The 24297-nt window shown below is 40.1% G+C and overlaps 1 protein-coding gene across 20 annotated transcripts in view; it reads left to right on the top strand.

Moving 5' to 3' along the window:
• The window catches only part of TENM3 (teneurin transmembrane protein 3), a 1708801-nt gene that overhangs the window by 1643937 nt on the left and 40567 nt on the right, over positions 1-24297 (top strand). For all 20 annotated transcript variants that reach the window (XM_068278748.1, XM_068278756.1, XM_068278759.1 and 17 more), the window contains 3 exons: positions 5166-5398; positions 10569-10723; positions 12539-13413. In XM_068278748.1, the coding sequence (XP_068134849.1) occupies positions 5166-5398; positions 10569-10723; positions 12539-13413 (1263 nt within the window). The remainder of the gene's footprint in view (positions 1-5165; positions 5399-10568; positions 10724-12538; positions 13414-24297) is intronic.

Below are 24297 nucleotides of genomic sequence, written 5' to 3'. Positions count from 1 at the left end.
CAGAGGCAAAAGCTGTAATTTATTGAGGGTAGGATTTAGCTATATTGGGACAAATCAATTGCAGAAGGGGTGTCTGCTTCAATGCACAGCCAGAGTTGCATATCAGACTACAGAAAGCAAATATCAAACATATCAAACTCTGAAAGCAAAAACAGTATGAAAAGCTGTGACAATAAGTTACATTTCCTCTGCTCTCTTCAGACACCTCAGTGAGTTTCCTCACTTCAGGTTTGCTTTAAAGGCAACCTGAAGCGAGTAAAATTATTTATAATAAACACATGACGTAGCTGCAAATGATTATTACATACTAAGCTCACCGTCAGTTCCTCTCAGAAGCTCACCATTTTCTTCTTACAGTGATCCCTTCCAGTTCTGACAATATTTTGTCAGAACTGAAATATACCAGTTGCTGTCAGTTATGCATCAGCAGCTGTCAGTTACAACTGACTGTGCAAGGTAATGTCCATGTTTCCCTATGGCTCAAGTAAGTGATATTACAGTTTAACAGTGTGCTGACCTGGAAGCTGTTATAGGGTAATGGCCATTTTTAAAATGGAGGATGGAGAATTCCATTGATCACAGTGGATAAATGGGACATGGGAGAGGAGAAAGAGATTGAGGAGTAGACTACACAGGAGGTAAGTATGACCTGTGTATGGTTATTTTTACTTTTTATTTTCAGTTCAGGTTCTCTTTAAGCAATTTCCCACATCATAGTTGTTCTGCTGCTGCTTCTGCTCAATACACTGAATAGTGCTGAGGAATACTAGCTCCACAGCGCCTTCATCACTCACGCCACACATTGAAAAAGGTTAAGAGTGCTAAAAACACAATTTACCTCCAATTAGACATAACAATGTGCGGCATTATTTCTAACTAGAAACAACTGTTTTGTTGACTTTGCTAATAAATGTGATGAAACTGTAGCATCGGTCATCTAAATTAAGCTAATTTATAGATAACGAAGCATAACTTATTTTAGGAAGAGTAATTATCCCTTGTGAAATGGCAGAATATATTTGTTAAGACACAGAGGCAGCCTGCTTGTAGCACTGCGTATCTCACTGCACAGGTTGCTTCAGTCTGCTCCTACCTCAGATTATACTGGACGTATTTCCGTGTACATTTCATCTTCCCCCTTCCCCGCCAGAGAAGGATTAGTTGTCAGTGTTTTTCTCTTTTCATCAGCCACTATGTATCCGGAAGCCCTACAGCAACTCTCTTCTGTCACAGAGTTATTATGCCCATCACGCCACCAACATATGCCACCCAAAAGGGGTCAGTAGGATGCCACTTCCCTAAGCTGTGGCTAGACGCTTACCCCTGCTTGACTTGCTCAATCACAGGCATTCTTAAAACGAAAAAAATTACAGTATGTGCTGATTAATGGAAACTAATGGCGTGTTTAGCCAGGGCACCATGAATAAAAGATGCATGTTTTAATGAAAATTGCACAACGGGATTAAATGCAAATCAGGAGGAAAAAAAGTTAAATTACTCACAGAAAATGACTCACTTGAAAGTGCGTTCTAGCAAATTAGTGACACTGATGTTTACTAAAAGGGCAATTTGAGAGCCGTCTCCCTGTCCGCTCTGCAGCCTGCCTGACTCCGCACCGAACGCTTGCACAGCTCTCTCTAACGATGAATGAAGGCAAGGCCTGCTCGCAGAACTCCGCTGCAAACCAAGCATGTCATTTTGCTTTAATACCCTCTAATATCTGGAAGCCAGCAAAAATCACAGGTATATGCTGGCGCTAATTAAGAAGAAGAATAAAATTGCCACCTAACAATTAGTGTAGTAAAAGCCATGAAAGTGTGAAATTATATACTCATTCTTTCTTGTAATTGAAATGTTTCAGTGTTGCTAGTCAAGCATACGTGTAACAGGTAAAGGGGGGCTTCAATTCAGTTGTTGCAGTCTGTGGATCTCTCTGTCAATGTAGCCGTCTATCATATAATTAAGCTGTTGTTAACAAATCAAGCAGCTTCTAAATGCATTACTTATAACAAAGCAAACAGGCCACTACTGATGAGCTGGCATGTTTAAGTGGAACTCCCTCCAAAACAGTTACCTTTGGGTCATTGGGGGGTGGGGAGTTTCTGTTTCAATGTTTATATGGGAAAACTTTTTAAATTGTTCTATTCATTCAATTTACATCAGAAAATCCTTGTGCAATACATGATATACAATGAATTTCAATGTCATTCAACTGGGATCAAACAGACTTAAAATTACAAATAGAAATTTGAATGTGGGCAATCGGCACCATTTACTTGATCACATATCACACTGGTTCAGTAAGAAGAAAAATTTCTACAGGACAGGTAAGGGGCATACATGAAAAACAGGTGCCCAGAAAAATGGGCGCTGGAGATACTGGCTAGTAAAATTTACCGATGCCCAACCATAACCAATCCCCCATGCCTAACCCTAACTAACCCCCCCCCCCACCACCAATGCCCAAGCCTACCTGAACCCCCCTCCCCATGCCTAAGCCAAACTGAACCTTCCCCGCACTGATGCCTAACCATAACCAACCTCCTACCCATGCCTAACCCTAACCACCACCCCCCTGCCGCAAACCTGACATAATGTGGGCTGCATTTGCAAGGCACCCAATATTTGTAGCTGCAGTTTGTATAGCATCCAGCTGCCACATTTTTATCTACAACCAATATTAACATGGGTGCTTACGAGGCATCCAAATGTTTGCAGCACATCTGGCACTGGAATTCCCTTTTTTTCAAAGGTTTTAGGGTGAATAAGGCGACAAATAGGTGTTTGCTCAACAAGGATCCCCCTAGTCGGCCGCAGTTTGGCTGCCAGTTTACATTATCCCAAATAAAATGAATTGCCTAAATTTTATCAGCTATTTTATGCTTTGCCCACTTTTCCTGATTTTATAACCTCTGTCACCAAGTGACCAACTATGCCAAGTTTGGAGACTCTGGCTTTATTACTGTGAGAAGCCTTTAAAATGTTTCCCATTGACGTGAATTGGTGAAACCTGATTGACTGTTTATGGTTCCACCCGGGAGGGAGCATGAGACTCCCAGAACATATCTTCCCAAGTTGTAAGGGATATGTATACCAAGTTTTAAAATCGGTCAAGAAGTTTTCGAGTTATGGCGGTATATATATACATATATATATATATATATATATATATATATATATACACACGTCTGATTTTATATATATATAATATATATATATATATATATATATATATATATATATATATATATATATATATATATATATATAGACTTCCCTGGAATTGCACAGACTAAGAAATGAACAAGGGCACTTGGAAATAGGCATTGATACATTATACAGAGTTGGCAGACAACATACATGTTTGTGTGACCAAACTATTGCGGCTAACAAAGGGTATATATAGCAAGGTAAAATACACAAAAGGAAAGAACCCTGCCCTTGCAAGCTTACAAAATAAAGGAAAAATAATATGCATTGATTCTATGAATAGATCATTGTGTTTCAATAAAATGTTTCAGTGACACTAGCAACTGGCCTTTTAATCATTCTTATTCTCTTAACAGTTTATTGTCGCCTTGATTGCTCAATATACCCTACAAATATATTGTCTGTTAACCACCCTGGCGTTCTATTGAGATCGCCAGGGCGGCTGCGGGAGGGTTTTTTTTTAATTAAAAAAAAAACTATTTCATGCAGCCAACTGAAAGTTGGCTGCATGAAAGCCCACTAGAGGGCGCTCCGGAGGCGTTCTTCCGATCGCCTCCGGCAAGCAGAAGTAACAAGGAAGGCTGCAATGAGCAGCCTTCCTTGTTTGGCTTTCCTCGTCGCCATGGCGACGAGCGGAGTGACGTCATGGACGTCAGCCGACGTCCTGACGTCAGCCGCCTCCGATCCAGCCCTTAGCGCTGGCCGGAACTATTTGTTCCGGCTGCGCAGGGCTCGGGCGGCTGGGGGGACCCTCGGCGATCAGGCAGCACACGCGGCTGGCAAAGTGCCGGCTGCGTGTGCTGCTTTTTATTTCATCAAAATCGGCCCAGCAGGGCCTGAGCGGCACCCTCTGGCGGTAATGGACGAGCTGAGCTCGTCCATACCGCTAAGGTGGTTAAACAAGTGACATCGTTCTTGACTTTGAAGTAGAGTTAAATACTGGAAAACTACTTTTCAGAAGTGTAATATGATTTATATTTTGGCCTTGCTCCGTTTAAATCAGTGGTCCTCAAACTAAGGCCCGCGGGCCGTATGCGGCCCCCTGAGGCTTTTTTACCGGCCCTCCACACATAAAATGTATTACTTAAAGATGCAGTCCGCTTCATCTTTAAATATTGGTGGCCCACATATAGAATAGCAGTGCTGGCACCACACTTCCACATCAGTGTTCTACCCAGGCTCTTTTAGCTGGGGTCTCCACCCGGCTAGTTTTGGTGAGCACCCGGCTGTCATCAGCTCACCTCCTGCTCTGCTGTAAGCAGAATTGTGCAGAGAAGCACCTGCCCTGCATTCTCTCATCATGCCCCACCCGGCTACTTTTTCATACCACCCGGCTGGAAAAAATTTCTGGGGAGAACACTGCACATGGAAGCCAGAAAGCAGTCATTCGCTGGCTTCTGGGTTACTGGTGGAGAGGATGACTTGTAGTAAGCATAATCACATATTTTAGTCAGTGCTGTGCAGGAATGTTATGGTTCCTTGGCGAAGGGGAAATGGAGGGTTGCACTGCATATGTTTCTACAAAGATGTGTGTGGGTGAGATTGTGCTGCAGGCTATTGCAGGCCATTGGGTGACATGGCTCACATATGACTTGCTATGTTAGGGTCACGATATCTGCACTGTGTTGGGTGCATACGATCTGCACATGCTGTGTTGGGGGCATAACATTTGCTCTGGTTAAATGGGAGACATGAGGCTGCACTTGTTAGTAGGCGCTGTCTACAATACCTAGGCTCAATGTTCTGTTTCTCTACATCATTTCATGTATACTCCAGCCCCCCAGGAGTCTGAACTGTGTTTACCCGGCCCTTGAAGGAATAAGTTTGTGGACCCCTGGTTTAAATATTAGACTGACACAATGGAAGACTTACATTTGTCATTTCCATCCATTTATATAGTGGCTTTGCTTGATGTTTTATCCTTTTTAATGTTATTGTATTGTCTCTTTTTACAGTAGTAACTTGGCTCACCTCTACTACCTGGCTACTGATCCTGTAACTGGAGATCTTTATGTTTCTGATGCAAGCACACGCAAAATCTACCGGCCAAAATCATTGACAGGAGCAAAAGATTTGATCAAGAATGCAGAAGTCATCGCTGGCACAGGTGACCAGTGCACACCGTTTGATGAAGCAAGGTGTGGAGAAGGAGGAAAAGCTGTAGAGGCCACACTCACAACTCCTAAAGGTAATTATCACGAGAAAAAAAATATTCATATGTAGAAAGAGTAGAAGGGGGTGCCCCAGGGTGTATACAGCTCTTTAAAGAGACACTGAAGCGAAAAAAAAATGATGATATTATGATTTGTATGTGTAGTACAGCTAAAAAATAAAACATTAAGATCAGATACATCAGTCTAATTGTTTCCAGTACAGGAAGAGTTAAGAAACTCCAGTTGTTATCTCTATGCAAAAAAGCCATAAGCTCTACGACTTTCAAAGTCGTGGAGAGGGCTGTTATCTGACTTTTATAATCTCAACTGTAAGTGAATTAATTACTTTTCCTCTGGCAGAGGAGAGGTCATTACGTCACAGACTGCTCTGAAAGAATCATTTTGAATGCTGAGTGTTGTGTAATCTGCACATATTATAGAATGATGTAATGTTAGAAAAAACACTGTATACCTGAAAATAAAAATATGAGAATATTTTCTTTGCTGCTAATCATCTAGTAATTATTCATAGTACACAACCAATTCACTATATCATATATTTTTTTCGCTTCAGTGTCTCTTTAAAGAGAATCTGTACTGTGAAAATCTTACATAAACTATATCAAATTAGTTTATGGTTTGTCTGCACTTTCTAGAAAATTTTCTGTTGAATAAAATCTATTCATGGCATTAGTTATGAAATCATTTACACATTACTTTATTTTTTCACAAGTGCCTAAGATTTTTTTCAAAGTAAAATAACTACCAACTAAAATGTTTAACTTTTTTATTCTTAACCGTAACCTATAAAGGACACGTATAAAGAGGAAACAATTTTAGATAATGTACTTGTGAATTATTTAGCCATATATGCTTCTGCTATTTGCAGATATTTTTAATTTAGTTTTTGTTATAGTTTTATATAGTTTAATCAATGTAAGTTAATCTGAGAGATGTACTTGCCTTGCGCTTTGTCACAGTTGACTGTCTACTGCCTGATGTAAAGTACTCCACTCGGGTGTTGACAGGCAAATAGTTGTCAGCATGGGTTAGGCCCCATTTACACTTAATCAGTTGGTGTGCGTTAGTATGCGTTAGTGCGTGTTTTTTCCATAGCAGTGCATTGGAAAGAAGATTTCAGTTAAAACGCGTTAAGTGTAAAAGAGGCCATAGGAAAACATGGTCATTACTTTGAAAATCAGTTTTCTTTCAGTTATAACTGAGAGCAACTGATTAAGTGTAAAAGGGCCCTTAGTCTGAACCAAGTTTTTACCTATGTAGAATAGACAAGCGGGATAATGTACTGGTGAAGGGCACCACCTTGGGCATAGGGGAACAGGGTTCAGATCCTGGCTGATTAACCAGTGAGTAGTCTTTATACAAAACTCCCAAATGTTCCATGATTGCCTACTGAGTGTGCCCTACGTGGCTGCAGCAGTGATTGCCCCCAGTCCTGACTGGAAAACTGTCTTTTCAGCCAGGTAAAATGAACCTTTCCAGAATTTAGGCCATCTCACTTATATATTTTCAATAGTATCATAATGCTGAGTTATTGTGGGAAATAGTAGCATAAAAACAGATCAGGTTAGAGATGACTTAGCACCCTGTTAGTTGTACCTGATCTTTAAAAAAAAAAATTTCTTGAAATGAGTTTGGGATTAAACTCTCTATATGATGAATTTAAAAAACAAGCCAACATTATTTGGCACCCTCCGATAAATATACTGCACCCATAACACCTTTTCCTGTGTCTGAAGCCGGAACCATGGTAAATCTGTTTCTTTTCTTTATATTCATCCTGGGTGAGCGTCTATCTAGAGCTCACCTCTGCATGAAAAGCTCAATCACACAACAATCACGCCAAAACCACTCCAAAGATGGCTCCAAAATCACAATTGCACCACAATCACTTCAAATATTATTAATTGTCAGGGGAATGATTTATATACATTGTAATCAGTGTACAACTGATTGTTCGTGAATTTAAAAGCAGAGTTTAATATCGCTCTAATTACAATGCATTCCTATAGCATCCGGTGTCTCTATGCCATGCCTACAAATTCCAGCATGATGCTTGAAGAGTTGCTAAGACGTCTTTTTCTCCTCAACTAATGGTCATAAGTTGTCCGTTCTGTAAATGAAAACCGACTTTAGATCATTTCTTTAGACAGTTCTGTTGTTCAGTTTTCATCCCAGCAGACACCACTCCCCGCTGACGGTTACCCTGCCTGTGAGGTTTAATAGTCATGGAGATTACTCAAACATGAAATGGTTACCTCACCACAGTGATCTTCATTACTGCTCTTTGCTTCGGTGTCATCACAGGAACTTCCTTCATGTCAGCATGGGGTGCAAATAATTGACCTCTGGGAGACTTTTGATAGTTGTGGACATGAAACAAACTTATTTAAGAACAAAACACAAAAAAAGAAGAGCTTTAGGAATATACATTTCTGAGAGAAAGAAAACAGACAAAGCAATCAAGTTAGCTTGTAGCTATTCAAATTTGAGTGTAGAAAATAATATACAACAATTTTTGCATAAGTGTCAAAATACTAAAACAAATATGTAAATTACTTTTATAGTATACGCTTGTATTTATTTCTGTAGAGGGCGGTAAGGTGGGAGCTGTATATACTGTAGCAGGTGTTCATTTTCTCGTAATTAGGAACTAATGATTTCACAAATAAACGGTATATACATTAATTATGTACTTTCTGCACCTGTTCTGTGATCATATAGAAGTGACAAGCTGCTTCTGTTGGCATTATAGTTACCCTATAATGACCTTACATTGAAATGTGAAATCTAGACTTTATTTAGCCTCAGAGAATCCACAGAAACTTTACCTCAATGTATTTGCTTTGGCCAAGTTCAACACTTCCAAGGCCCTGCAAATTAGCGCTGTTCCTATAAAATAGATACACTTTGCAGATAAAAGTAAAGCATTCACAAGTTGCCATTTACTAGGTTTTGTCAGTATGGTTGGAATCTGTATTTATTTGTATCGCCCAAAATATAGTGCTTCATAGAAATGATTACTATTATTAGAATTATTTTGTAGAGACTGAGTCATGATCTCTTGCGCTGTTTTAAAGTGCAAAGTACTGCCTTGGATAGATAGTACAGAGAGATCCATTGCGTACATCTGTCAGTGGCACAGACAAGCTCACAAAGTAAAAATAACTGAAAGATAAAATTAAGTGAAGTGAATTGAATTTTGTAATGCTGGAAAGTTTATTTTGCCCTCTAAAGTACACCTGAACGGAGAGAGATATAGTGGCTGCCATATTTATTTCCTTTTAAGCAATACTAGATGCCCGGCACCGGCAGTCCTGTTAATCTTTTTGGCTGCAGAAGTGGCTGAATCACACATATTAAACAAGCATGCAGCTAATCCAGGCAGACATCAGTCAGAAAAATCTGAACACGGAATATAGTGGGACTTTATAAATCAATAAAATTAATGTACATGCTTGTTCAGGATCTGAGATCTTAGAGTATTAGCGACAGATGCTCAGCAGGAGAGCCAGCCAATCTACATTATTTAAAAAGAAATAAATATGTCAGCCTCCATAACCCTCTCAGTTCAGGTGTACTTTAAACTATAGTGAACGGTAAGGGACTTTTTTTTACCCCTAATTAGACTACGTACTGATTGCCTGTTGTCAAAATTGTCCACATAATGGACAAAAATCCATGCTTTGTGGAAACGCAAGCTTTAACCCCCTGTCATGTAACCTTCAGTCAAAAATGGCTCATTTCTTATGACAGGGATCACAAGATAGGATTCCATGCCCTGTCACTAATAATATATATATAGTGTATTTTTTTTTTGTTTTCTTCTTGTGGTATAAATATGACCAAATAAACTATGTTGGTGACATAATCCATGATCTTAATAGCAGAACATCATATAAAATGAATACAACCAGGAGTGGCAGCAGAACCTCCGACCTATCACTGTGAAAAGGCCTGTGAAAGATTTCTGGAGGACCTAAGTTTGCCTTATTCTAGGTACACACAATACAATTTTCTGACAGATTTACTTTCATATTGATTATTACTTTCAGATTGATTATTACCGACAGGTCCTATCTGATTTCCGATCAATTTTTCGATTGATTTTCCATTCACTCCTATGGAAAATCGATAAGAAATCAGATCGGACCTGTCGGAAATAATAGATCGAAATTGTATTGTGTGTACCTAGTTTTAAAGAGGGATGGAGACTGTGCTTCCAGGAAGTGCAGGCTTTTGCTTTTCAGAGCAGTAAAGGCAGTTTTGGCGGATTTGTAATAGACCAAAGGCATTAGAGGTGTAAGAATAGACCCTGCAAGGGATGCAGTCGCAGGGGGGCCCAGAAGCCTCAGGGGGCCCCGTGGGGGGGGGGGAGTTTCTTTCCTCTGTTCTGAGAGTCTGACGACCAAGGGCACGGAGAGAAAAAACTTTCTGCTCTCTGCACAGTTGTTGTAATGACTGCATCTGCTCAGCCACTGATAACGAATCATATAAAGTTTTGTAGACACAGATTTGTAGACAGTCCCTACTCAGCTGCACTCTTCTATACAGGGCCCTGCCCCCAACCTCTCTACCTCTACCCAAGTGCTCTGTACTTTAGTGATGCTGGAGAAGTCTGCAGTGCCAGTTCTGCTCCATCGGAGATGGACAGAGTGAGTGTAATAAGAAGCTGTTGCTGGCAGCACACTCGTCTGTCGGTTATCTGTATGCATTTTCTGCACACCATGTCTGTATATGTGAAAACATGCATGTTTTATCACAGGAGCTAATGTAATTGATAGAGAAAATGCACGCAGTGCTTCACTGCTGTCTTTATTATCTGCATGGGGAAAACACATTCAAGTGTGCACTTGCCAACTGAATATCATTGGTTCTTAGTTTACCGGTGCAGAAAGCGAGGGGGGGGGGCATCCAAAGTTTCGCAGGGGGCCCAGTGATTTATAGTTATGCCCTTGAAAGGCATATGTGCAATACAGCATAAAGACCTCTATACCTGTCTTCTAAGCGAATAAGATTTGTTGGCTGTTGGGGGTAAGCCTATCCATGGTCACTTTGCTTTGCTGAAGATAGGCAAAATGTGCTTCAAATCTCAATCCAGGTGCACAAATCCATTCAACTCTACTACTGATATCTGTGGTTTTTAAAACAGTTCTGACATATCCCCTTTCCCTTTCTATTGTAAAGGTATTGCTGTGGATAAGAATGGATTAATCTACTTTGTGGATGGAAAAGTTATCAGAAGAGTGGATCAAAATGGAATAATATCAACACTGCTTGGATCCAACGATCTGACCTCTGCCCGGCCTTTGACCTGTGACACAAGCATGCCTATCAGTGAGGTATTACCACCATAATGTTACAGTAGAAAAATGTTCCACTAAATAAGCAATGAGACTGCTATCTGTGAAACAGAAAATTGCTTATTTGATGTGTGTGCTTAACTCATTTCATTCTGACATTGAAAAATCAATGATTAAATATTTACAGGAAAAATTACACTTATGTCTTATGAGCAAGATTTACTCATCATCGTGACTGATTTTATATTGACATGTAGTATGCCAAAGTATCAAGACTAATGCAAATGGTTTACATGTTTTATTTTATGGACACCTCAGAAAGTATTGAAACAAGCCAAATATTAATTTAAAGCATGAAATTGTAAAATAGCATGCATGCATTTCAATAATTAACACAGAATGTCATTGTTTTGTATAACCTTCATTTGCCTGAATTACAGCCTCCAGTTTCTCTGGCACTGATGACACTAGCTTTAGTAAAGTTTGTGGAAATGGTTCTCCCAGACATCATGTATTTAATGTTCCTAAAAAGTATATTTTTCATTTGATTTGAATTTTTTCTAGTGCTCTATCACTTCCAACAGATTTTCAGTGCGATTGAAGTCAAGGCTCTGGGGTGGCAACTTCATAGTTTGAAGTGCTCCAGCATTATTTTTTTTCAAATTGAAATAGGTTTGCAGAGGTTTTTTTTGTTTACTTGCTTGTTTGGCTGTTTTGGGTTTTTTGTGTTTGTTTGTTTTGTTTGTTGTGGTTTTTGTAATTTTGTTTTTAAAATCCACACTGACATTGTCCTAACTTCTCTGCAGTGTGTATGACAACTCATATTTTTATTGTTCAGTTATCTACATTAACCCTTTACAATATTTAAGAAAAAACTTCTAAGTTTCATGATTTTGTAGTTGATATTTTGAGATATATTTACATTTTCATTTGGCAATGAAAGCATACAAGGTATTGCTAATAATCATTATCCCATGACACAACTGTGTCTAGATTTTTATGGCAAAGTTGGTATTATAATCAAAAGTAGGTAAAACAAGTAAAAAGAGAAAGAAAAGAAGACATTATTACCATTGGTACAACAAATTTGTTAACTACAGATATAATGGTAGTGATAATCCTGCCCATATGAGTTTTTAATATGGAAGAATAAGCATATAGAAATGTCATGGTGAAAGAAATAACTTGTAACTGATCTCTGGATTTATTTATTTTTTTAACAAAAGGCATTAGTATGTTCTCCTCTGAAGCATGACTAGCTGTATACCTTTATTTTGTTTTTGTGACGTTGCATTCCTCAGATATTGCCATTTCTTGTCGGTAGCCAGCATTGTAGCCAGCATACAGCAAGAAAATAGAAATATTTCAGGATTGGGATTTCACAAAGGCTGATCTAACATATGTACCTAATCATGTTTTAGAGGATAACATAAAAATGGCTTTACCTTGTCTTTATACAGCCATATTGCTTAGATATAGATATTCACTTGTAGAATTGCAGCAAACTGCAAGTGGGAAGAGGAAAATTTTAAAGAAAGAAAAGCTATAGCTCTCATATTCTGTGGTTTAGAGTTCGTAATCCCCCCCCCCCCACCCCCACACCCCAGCCCAACCCAGCCCTCTGCAATATGTGTAGGTGGGTGAAGGGAATGACTGCTTTCCCTACTGAATTCTTGCCTCCCTATTCACGGACAGCCAATGTAATGGGTACAATGAATTCTTCAGGAGTGTTCAGTACTTATTTGTTGAATTGAAAATAAGGCAATTTCATTTAATGAAACTTATTTGAAACTACTGATGTATGAATTCGGTCAGTGAATCACTTTGCAAACATTGTCATCTTATTTTTTCTAGGTAAGGCTGGAATGGCCCACAGACCTGGCGATTAATCCAATGGATAATTCGATATATGTGTTGGACAACAATGTCGTGTTGCAGATCACTGAAAACAGACAGGTCCGCATTGCTGCAGGAAGGCCCATGTATTGCCAAGTCCCTGGTATCGAGTATTCAGTAGGAAAATATGCAGTTCAAGCAATATTGGAATCTGCCACTGCTATATCCGTATCCTACAGTGGCGTGCTATATATTACAGAAACAGATGAGAAGAAGGTGAATCGCATTCGTCAAGTGACCACAGATGGAGAAATTTCATTAGTTGCTGGGATACCGTCAGACTGCGATTGTAAAAATGATCCCAACTGTGACTGCTACCAAAATGGAGATGGTTATGCCAAGGATGCAAAACTGAGCACACCATCATCCTTAGCCGCTTCCCCCGATGGCACCTTGTACATTGCAGACTTGGCAAATATCAGAATTCGGGCTGTTTCCAAGAACAGGCCTTTTCTTAGTTCAATGAACTATTATGAAGTTGCCTCACCCATTGACCAAGAGCTATATATTTTCGATGTCAATGGCACACACCAGTACACCATGAGCTTGATAACTGGGGACTACTTGTATAACTTCAGTTACAGCAATGAAAATGATATAACGGCAGTAACCGATAGCAATGGGAACACTCTCCGAATTCGAAGGGATCCAAACCGCATGCCAGTGAGAATTGTTGCACCTGACAATCAAGTCATTTGGTTAACAATTGGTACCAATGGATGTCTGAAGAGCATGACTGCACAGGGGCAAGAGTTAGTATTATTTACCTATCATGGTAACAGTGGGCTCCTTGCTACTAAGAGTGATGAAACTGGCTGGACAACCTTCTTTGAGTAAGTAACTAATACATTGTCAATTTTCATTGCACTACTATCCAATGCAAAGCTGCCCGTCGAAGCAAATAATATGTGCAGGAATGATATGTCTACTCTTAAACTTTATTATGTGACCTAGCTACAAATGGGAGAGCATGGCACAGTCAAGGATTCCTGTTAGTGTAGTAAAAAGGGTAGGAGAGAGCTGCATCATTGACACTAATGCGGGCTTATCTAGCTGTCTCTGCTGTCCCCTCCTCCTTTTGTCCGTTGTCATTGGGTCTTCAACAATGTCCTTCCTTTTCATTATGGGCCTGATCCAATTCACTTTTTCCCCTATGTTTTCTACTAGGAGATAAGTTTTCATCTTTTGTTAATATAAGTTTTCAGAACTCTGCATTTGAAAATGTACCAAAAAGAAGTTGAAAAAGTACTATCAAAAATATTCTGAGGATTTTCTTGCTTGCTGGTGGCTTAAACAGCATTTTATTGATTAGATATGAAAATTCACCTAGGAGAAAAAGGGAATTGGATCAGGCCTTATGTGTCCAAAGTATTTTAACTTCAGCATTGCTCCTTCCTATGAACAGTCAGGATTAAGGTGACCATACATCTAGCGATTTGGCTGTACGATCAACCATTTGATTTGATTATTTTATAGACTCAAAAGATAATCAAGTGTGTTTCAGTATGCCCAATTGATGAATAGCGACTGATATCATGTTGAATCGACCAGCTTAGTCGAGCAAGTAGGATGCAAGATATATCGGTCGATCGCACAGGAATCTGCTACTGTTCACATGTCATTTGATCAACTCTGAATCCATTTTTGCATTCAGAGCATGGAGACACAACATCGGTCAGATCAATCAGTGAGGATGAATCACATAGGATCAGTCTTGCCAACCTTTCACTATGTTTTTTACTGACAAAGACCTAAAAATTTACTGACAAAGGATTTTTTTTTCACTGACAAAATTCCCTGCGCCGCATTACGCACCGAAAAATGGGCATGGTCACACAACAGAATGTGGGCGTGTTCATGGGTGGGGCCAAATATACATGACTTTAATAGTGCTGTAAAAGGTCTGCCGGGGAAATCTGAGCTCTGCCATAGTGTTTCCCCCCAAAATACATGTAATCTTACAGCATTTCCCCAAAAATACACGTAATCTGGCAGAGGTGCTTCCAAAATACAGATAATATGGCAGTGGTTCCCTAAAAATAGATGTAATCTGGCAGCAGTGATTCCCCGGGACTTATCTCCATCTCGTTGCAGGCGCAGGATGGTCTCTCTGTATTGCCGCTAGTCTGGTCTGGTCTAGACCAGAGCAGCGGCACCAGCACTTCCGGCGCTTGGAACGAAATGGAGGTAAGTCCCGCCCACTGCCAGCCACCACACAAAATTTTGTTTTGGAGGGGGGAGCGAGGGAGGGGGAGCCCCAAGGTGAGGGAAGAGTGGAGACGCCCCCCTTTCCCCACCGCTGTGGCCATGATCGCTTCCTCTTCTCTGCGCTGCTCTCCTACTGCTCACAGGGCGGCCGCCCCTATGGACACTGCTAAATTCCTTACGGAATTCACGGGCAGCTGAATTTCTATTAAAATTTACAGTATGCCTGTAAATTTACTGATGGTTGGCAACACTGCATAGGATATCGCTTGTTATGTGTGGGCCACTAGTTGATCAACAATACTGATGTTGATCGCTTAGTCGATTAAATCAAAATCGCTAGATGTATGGCTGCCTTTAATGTCTAATTAAGGATTGTCTAATTGGATCTTCTTGCAGTCCAAGGGACTTTCAAAAGTCTTCTCCAGAAGACTTTGATTACAGAATCCCAAAATGGCATCTTTCTTCACAACTGGAACTGTAGTCACCACAACTGGAACTGTAGTCACTTATGAAAGTCATCAAAAAGTATTCTTTTTGTGCTGTACCTAAAATTTGTAGTAAGGCAATTTTTAAGTCCATTTTCCTTTTGGAATAATCACGTTTGAAGCTAATTTAGTCTATGGTTATTTACCTGTAGCTAAACAGAGGAATCTGGATGACATAAATTAGCTTTGTTTAAAGTTCAGTCATTTACATTATGATTTTCACTGCAGCTTTTAAAATGGAATTGGAGATGCTGGTCTTAAAGAAAAAGACTTTTTCCTCCTTGCTAATTAGACATATAAAAATGATTCCCTTACTGGCGTGACAGTATTTAATCAATAAAATAATGACTCAGTAATGGCATCAGACAGCAAGATGTGAGAAATCAGCAGCACCTTTTTAAATGATAATTTACTACTTTATCTCTATGGGATCCAGAAAAGATTTTGTGCAAAAATAATAAGTCATTCCAGCCATGAAAATGACATAATTGGAAATAGCGGGGGGGTTAGGTAAACACGTGTGGCATTATAAACTAGAGTGGAATTGATTTCCTTAATCTGATGCCTGCTTACTTTACTATCAATAACAGAAATGATGGAATTCCTCCATGACTAATTCCTCCGGGTAACTAATACGTGTTGTATAATTTGACCGATAATTATTTTTGTAGGTATTATTGAACCGCAATAAAGGGGGGGGGGGAGGTAATTAAGTATACCAGTCAAAAGCGCGGAGAGAGAAAGCTGTGCTACTATTCTTTCCTTCTTACTAGGCAGATAAAAGCTACTTGTTGCTATGTGACAGGCAAGCAGTGTCTTATCAAATCTCTGACATGCTTGGCAACCTTCTAAAATGAAAATCCTTTCCAAATCCATAACATCTGTCCTGTATTTGTAGGTAGGCTACATAAACATGGCTGGCGTGTAGACGGAGATGGAAGAGAGCTCATGGTGCCTTAAAACTAGCATTAAGTTAAAGCAAATCCAATCAATCAAGTGTCAGAAGTTTACCCAGATAACAATACTGCACAACTGCAGCCACTTGTAAACCCTGCAAGTACTTGTGCTAATCATTACACTGGTTTGTGCCTTAAAGTGGATCTGAGGTCAACTTTTACTCATTGCATAATTGTGTTCCTTTCCTATTGTTTATAGGGCATTCCTCAAGCCAAATACTTTTTTGTTTTTGTTTTAATACTCAAATTCCCTATAAACTAAATAAACCACGCCCACAGGTTTTCAGAGAGCCTTGGCAGTAGCAAGGGCTCATGGGAGCTCAGTCTGGACAGGAGGAGGAGGAGGTGTTACTAGCCATTGATTTCAGAGGCAGAGGGGAGGAGGGGGGATTAGGTTTTTTCACAGGCTTAGTGATCAAGATACAGATAAGCCTGCCTCTGTGTAATGTTTACAAACAACATGGCTGCTGTCATTGTATCACAGGAAGAAATGATCATTTTCAATTAAAGCTGTTTGCAGCTATATTTGATGTGTGAACTATCTAAACTTTAGATAAGATATATAGACAAGTTACTTGTTATAGTTAGTTTTTCATCTCGGATCCGCTTTAAGCTTTGTTAATGCTTCAGAAAAGTGCCTCTGTTTTTTTCCTTGATTTGAGCTAGCTAAACTCTAACCTGGTTTGATTAGTCCGCACTCTACAACTTGGAATAGTATTGTCTGTACTAAAACCTGTTCTGACTGCCGACCGAGTATGGGCTAAAGACAAACTCTGAGCAAAGATTTCAGGCCACAGTACATCTCTTTAGCCCCACCACCACCACCTCTATGTTAATGTGTAGAAATCAATTTACATGACCACTATGCCATATTTCCAGCCATCAGTGGAAAATGTTATGCAATGAAATTACCTTTAATTCAAATGGAAATACAGAGCATCAAGCCCCAACCTGCTGTAGTGAAAGTGGAAGGTCTCAGAATAGAGAGAGGACTCCCAGTGGTGGACATGTGACCACTATTTATTTTATTTAACAAAGGTACTTAGAAGTGTTCTTTTCACTTTTGTGTTCTAGCATTAGTGTAAAGAGCATGTAGAAGGAGTATGCTGACATCTTAAAAGGTTTTTTTCCAGAATAAATTCAAGTACAACTGATAGAGCCAGGTCTAGCTCCATGACATGAAAAGGTTGCGACACTTACGGTATAGAGTTTGGTATGCAATATTCCCTTGGTGCGCAGAAACTTGGACATGGAGATAGCACAAGATAGTTGAACGTATTGTGTATGAAGTAATTATTTGAGTCGATAGGCTGCTTTCACATCTAGAGGTTTAATTTGCTACTGGAGATTTTTAATATAGTTAAGCTATGTTTACTTCAAAACAGTGCATTTAGCATTTTTTTTTCATGTTTAGCTATTGGAAGAGGCCAGTCTCCCTTCATTGCTCCTGTGTGTCAGTGGGGTTCAATGTCTGATTTACGTTGGGGAAGACTGATTAACCTTCCAGTCTGGTTTTGGGCTGTGAGAGTCGACTAGAACATCCAGAGTAGATCCACACAAACATAATTCAATTGCAGATAGTGTTCTGACTGGAATTTGAGATAGGAACATAAGTGTTGCAGGGCAAGAGTGACAGTAGCATAGCCACCATGCCACCCAGTGCATCCCTCATTCTATGAAACTCCACCCAATCTGTAAAAACTAAGACTTATTCTGGAACACAACAATATATGGTAGTTTGCCAGAAGACTGGAAACGAGTATTTTGCTTAAGGTCTGGTCTACAATGACATGTTTAAAAAACACTACTGGACAGATAGCTGTATTAATGTTTGTGTGTGTGAGAGCTATCACTTTCTTGGGTGTGTGCAGGGGCGTAACTAGAGGGAAGCAGCCCCTGTGATAGCTGATGGGCCCAGAGCTGTGGGATTGCCCCAGCTACTAACCTTCCCTTTCTCTGATACAGGGGATTACAGATCAGGTGTTTTTGTGGCTACACTTGTTATGGGTGTGAAGATCATGATGGCCACACTTTTTTTATGACCATTGTGAGATGGACCTCAAAGCCATGAAGGGCACCAAGGGCAGGCAAAGGAAGGGGTGTGAACTTTTGGGGAACTCTATCAAAGTTTAGCTGTGGGACCCCATGAACTGTAATTATGCCAGTGCATGTGTGCATGTTTTCCTGTGTGGCTATGAGTGCATTGCATGTCTCGAATTATAGCTGCCCCCTTTATTTTTATAAGTAGGTCATCTCATATGATCACCACTGGTAACACAAAAATTAAGGTATTTACAGGATTTTTGGCATTTTGTTGGAGGGGAGATTTAATCCTGATCTGCATGGCAAGTATAGAAGTTAGTCATTTTCTAGGTGGACAACCATGAGCATTCTGATATAGTGACTTTTAATCATTTTGAAATAGTGCTGCTATTACTAATAAAAGGCGTGTGTCTTAATGGGATCATACTGGCCATACAGTATTTTTTCATTTTAATGAAGGTATTCACTAACTACTCCAACCTGCTGCCCTGCGGGTTTAATACATTAGGCATATGAATTAATATGCAGTGGCTGTTTCTACATTGGGAAATGTACGGGAAAATAATCTAAGCTTTTTATTTTCTTTAAAGCTTTCCAGACATGGGGAAACATCACTGTCTAATTGGGTAGTCCGAGTTGGGCCTATGTGCTTAAAAGGAAATCATTACATTCACTTCCCTTTGAAATACACATGAATGTATAGCTGAAGTTTACCATGAATTAACTTAACTGCAGCTTTAGACTAACATAGCTAAAAGTAATATTGCGTCTATAGATAATTGTCGTCAGAAAATCACTAAGCCACATATTTAAATGAGAAAAACATTGTGTCCATTATGTGTGTCTTTGCAAGCCCATGCTGCTTGTGGTGTTTTGAAGAAAAATATTCGATTTTCATTAGAATATACATATTACAGAACAGGAAAGTGTTGGACAAAATGTACAACTGTAAGGAAATTAGTAAAAACGAGGGCTGTTTCTATGGTGCAAAATGTTTTTCTCAAAATCAAGGAATTGAATGCCTTTCCTTAACTGATGTAAACATATGTGATGATTCACTTGCACTTATACAGCTTATCCACTGATCTAGAGTCATGTGACCGTGTTGTCTGTCTGTTAAGCAGGAATTGTTAAATAAAGTTTACTGAGAGAGCAGAGAAAGAAATGAGAACAGTGTGTGTTCCAGAGAGAAACCAAAGCATGGTGTCTGAGTCAGTGGCGGCTTCAGGAATTTTTTTTATGGGGTGCTATGCAGGTGCTGGACCAATTTCCGGGGTAGCTGATGACAAAAAATGGGTGTGGCTACAAACCGCGGTGAGAAAAATTGGGCGTGGTCATGACCGGATGAGGGCAGGGCTAACTGTAATTTAAAGTGAACCCAGGGGGAGAGTGATATGGATGCTGCCATATTTATTTCCTTTTAAACAATTCTAGTTGCCTGGCAGCCCTGCTGATCTATTTGGCTGCAGTAGTGAACTGAATTACACCAGAAACAAGCATGCAGCTAATCTTGTCAGTTCTGACAATATTTTCAGAAACCCCTGACCTGCTGCATGCTTGTTCAGGGTCTATGGTTGAAAGAATTAGAGGCAGAGGACCAACACGGCAGCCAGGCAGCTGGTATTGCTTAAAAGAAGATAAATATGGCAGCCTCAATATTATTCTCATCACCTCGGGTTCCCTTTAAAAGTGTAACGCAAAGACAGAGGGCCCAAGTTTTGGTGACCCTTTCCCTAGAAAATTCACATAATTGTGCAGGTTTTCTCAAGAAAATACACGTAATGTGAGCAGATTTGAACAAAAAACATGTTCAATAACCCCAATATGCACAATCGTTATCAGATATGACCCCAATATGCACAATCGTTATCAGATATGACCCCGAAATGCACAACCGTTATCAGATATGACCCCAGTATGCACAATCGTTATCAGATATGACCCCAATATGCACAACCGTTATCAGATATGACCCCAATATGCATAACCGTTATCAGATATGACCCCAATATGAACAATCGTTATCAGATATGAGCCAATATGCACAAGCGTTATCAGATATGACCCCAATATGCACAATCGTTATCAGATATGACCCCAATATGCACAATCGTTATCAGATATGACCCCAATATGCACAATCGTTAGCAGATCTGACCCAAATATGCACAATCCTCAGCAGATCTGACCCCAATATGCACAATCCTCAGCAGATCTGACCACAATATGCACAATGCTCAGCAGTTCTGACCACAATCAGCAGCACCACCTGAGAAAGAAAAGAAAAACCCATTTACTCACCTACAGTCAGAAGACCTCCTGTCCCGACCTCCTTGTGGTGCGCAGCTCCCACAATCCTCTTCCTTCACGTGACTTCCTGCCTGCAGCCTGCATTACCCGGCGAGCAGGGCTACGGGAAAATTGCCGCCCGAAGCCCTGCACTGCAGGCTCCAAGTCTGCAGAGCAGGGCTTCCGGCGTCCATCTTACCGTAGCCCTGCTCTGCTGCTTCGGGCTGCCGCTGTGAACTGACTCGGCGTCTCTTAGACGCCTGAAGTCAGTTCCATGCCAGGGGGTGCTTTGGGGGTGCATGGACAAATTTAGGGGGTGCTTGAGCACCCCCCTGGCACCGCCACTGGTCTGAGTGTAGTTTATCCTCCATCAGAGATCTGCTGTAACACACAAGATTAGATTACAAAGCAGCATCAGGCAGGCCGGCTATCCCATCTTTTAAAGGGGCACTATAGTGAAAAAATGTTTAATTTAAAATATGTGCAAACATATACAAATAAGAAGTATGTTTTTTCCAGAGTAAAATGAGCCATTAATGACTTTTCTCCTATGTTGCTGTCACTTACAGTAGGTAGTAGAAATCTGACAGAAGTGACAGGTTTTGGACTAATCCATGGGGTTATCGTTTGGTTTCCACTTAGCTGGTGTGAGTCTTGCCGGATGCATGCCAGCACTTGTAATGATGCGTGTACACAGCCAAGTCACTCAGCTGTGCTATGCGTGGCTATAGGGATTTGGGTGCGTGTCTGGGGAAACTGCAGCATGCCATCCACAATCGCACCGCAGTGTGGTTCAGACACCAACCCATAGAAGAGATGAGCAGCATTTCCTGTGCATCTTGAATGCAGCGAAACTGCTGCAAATTCATGCCGCATTTGGCACTAGTGAAAACTTGCCCTTACTAAGGCAATCAACTCATTAAATGGGGTCCTCCCTCCCTTCATCACACACATTTAACTTAAAAAGTCATTAATGCACGTATTTGACAAGTAGAGATATTTCTGCTAGTTCATTTTGTTTTCAGACTAGTTTCACACTCACAGTGGTCAGTTGCATGATGCACACATTATAATGTAGAAATAGGGTGTTGTACCGTGTTAGCCATCAGTAAAAGCAAGACGTTTTGAATCAGGATGATACCATTTATTGGCTAACTTAAAAGAATAAGAGTAAGCAAGCTTCCGGCTGTATAGCCTTCGTCAGGATTCAATCCTGTCCAGTATTGAAGCCAGATGAAGGCCATACAGCCAAAAGCTTGCTTACTCATATTCTTTAAGGCCTCTTTTACAGTAGGACGTTGCGTTTTAATTTGACGTTAAAGTCACAACACAAATTGTAACGCCCCAAAAAAGTCACAACGCAACTTAATGCCCCGTTATCGTCGTGTACAGTAGAGCATACATGCAATGAGAAGTATGTTTCCAAGTCATTACTGAGCATGTGCAAACAGTCCAACGCAGCTAATAAAGTGTATAATGCATGGCATGCAGCACTTATTAATAATGGTACACGTTACACACAAAGGCAACGTGTGCACTATAATTGTCACACATACTTAGTATTGCTGTGCGTTAGTCTGCGTTGAAACATTTTATAACGTGCGACTTTAACATTGCACCGTGAAAGAGGCCTTAAGTTAGCCAATAAATGGCATCATCCTGATTCAAAATTTCTTACATTATAATGTGTTATAATGACTATGAACTGCAATGGAGGCTGGGCATAGACTTTCATACAAAGCCTGCATGCAGCAAGTTAGAATTACGCCATCAGTTCCAACACAGCACTGTGGCCCATAGAATTGTATGGGCAGTAAGTTGACAAGCAGAATTATTCTGCAACACAAGTGAGCACTGTGACCAGGGCCTCACAACTGCCCATGAATGTATTAGGAGAGCAGCATATCTGCCCCAGGTCCATCACCCCTCCCATTTTATCCATCCCATTGATTGTCTAGTGGCCTTGTGCTTTGCTAGCACTACTGAAGTATTGATTGAAATGGTTTTGTTTGTTTTCCTACCCATAGTTTTATGTTTACCCTGAGAACATTTAAAATAGTAACAAAACAGAAAATTGCCCCTAAAAGGGAATCCCATCAACACAGAAAACAGCTACTTGGTTAAAGTAATACATACATTTGAAAGTAAAAAAAAAACACAAAAAAAGTAGAACACACAAAATAAACTATGCTCCTTTTATGCTTAACCTGTGTCTTCCCAAGACATAAAGAAGTATAATTGTTCTGCTTTGTCAAGTAGACATGATAGGATCAGCGCCTGTGACCTTGACCTCCGTTCTTAATAATGGAAGCTATGAAATAACTAGATATAACTTGGCCATAAAGCAGCCCTGAACTCACTTTCCTACTTGTAAAACTGTCAGACCAGTGAAATGGAAAAAAGGAAGGAAAGAAATATTTGAACACGTCGCCTTAATAATGTTACAAGTGGTAGCACATTTTTTATTTCTGTATATGATCATTATGTCCAGAGCTAGAGTTTCTGCTTGAAGTTTAAGTGAAACTCCACTAAAAACTTGGTTGCTAATTTTGGATGCAGGGATTTTCTTAGTTGATTGGTTTACCGTTTGGGGAGACATCCCCATCATTCTGGCCCTGTGACCCTTCACTATAAATCTTCCAGTGGGGACACCTGTTCTACTAACAGCTGTAAAAGTTGGCAACTCATCACCCTTCGGGGATAGTTCTTCTAACTGCTGTGTTTCTCTGAATGAGGAATATTATTACCGATGGGACACAAAGAGCAATGAAAGCCTGACAGAGGTTCTCACTTTTCCAGACGTGATCCATAAAAATGAATGACATTTGGACTTCAGTTAAAGCATTTTTTTTTAATGCTTTGTCTTTCAGGCAGCGTTTCAGCAGTTTTCAGTTTGGATAGATTACTGGATCTACACCTGTGACAAACATGGGTGACAAAAGCTTAATATAGAGAGGAAAATTATGAAATTTGCTGAAATCGTTATGGTGCCCGTCAATGGGTACAATATTAGTAAATGATTGTATTTTCAGATTATTCAGATTATATTGGCCAAAAGAAGGAGCTGGTGGGACCAATCGATCCTGTATTCTAAATTGTTTCCTTAAAGAAATGGTCAATGATCGTAGCTGATTGTTACTGGTTTTAAGTGTAATACATTTTTATTAACCCTTTTAAAACCAGGTGGCCCTGCTCTCTTAAAGAGAACCCCAGGTGAGAGTCATATGGAGGCTGCCATATTTATTTCCTTGTAAACACTGCCAGTTACCTGGCAGTCCTGTTGATCTTCTGGTACTGTATATGTAGTGTGTGAGTCAAAACCCTGGAACAAGCATGTGACTAATCCAGTAAAACTTGAGTCAGCTGAGTCAGAGTACCTGATCTGCAAATGCTTGTTCAGGGTCTATGGCTAAAAGTATTAAAGACATAGGATCAGGAGGACAGCCAGGCAACTGGTATTGTTTAAAAGGAAATAAATATGGAAGCCTCCAGATCCCTCTCACCTATGGTTCCCTTTAAGGACCAAAGCCTTTTTTTTTTTCATTTTACACTCTGTGTGATCACTGTGATTGGCTCACAGGGATCACAGGATCAGGAGCCAATAAAATTAACGTCATTAGCTCATGAACAGTGCCTGCCTTTCATTGTTATACTATTCACTTCAGACAACCTTCACTGTGTGAAGTAGTAGTGCCCATTTAGGTGGTAAAAGTTCTATTTATCTCTGGATTAATGG

Source organism: Hyperolius riggenbachi, chromosome 1 (genome assembly GCF_040937935.1).
Source record: "Hyperolius riggenbachi isolate aHypRig1 chromosome 1, aHypRig1.pri, whole genome shotgun sequence".
Lineage (NCBI taxonomy): Eukaryota > Metazoa > Chordata > Amphibia > Anura > Hyperoliidae > Hyperolius > Hyperolius riggenbachi.
Note: the sequence above shows the minus strand (reverse complement) of the source record. Positions and strands in the feature narration are given on the sequence as shown.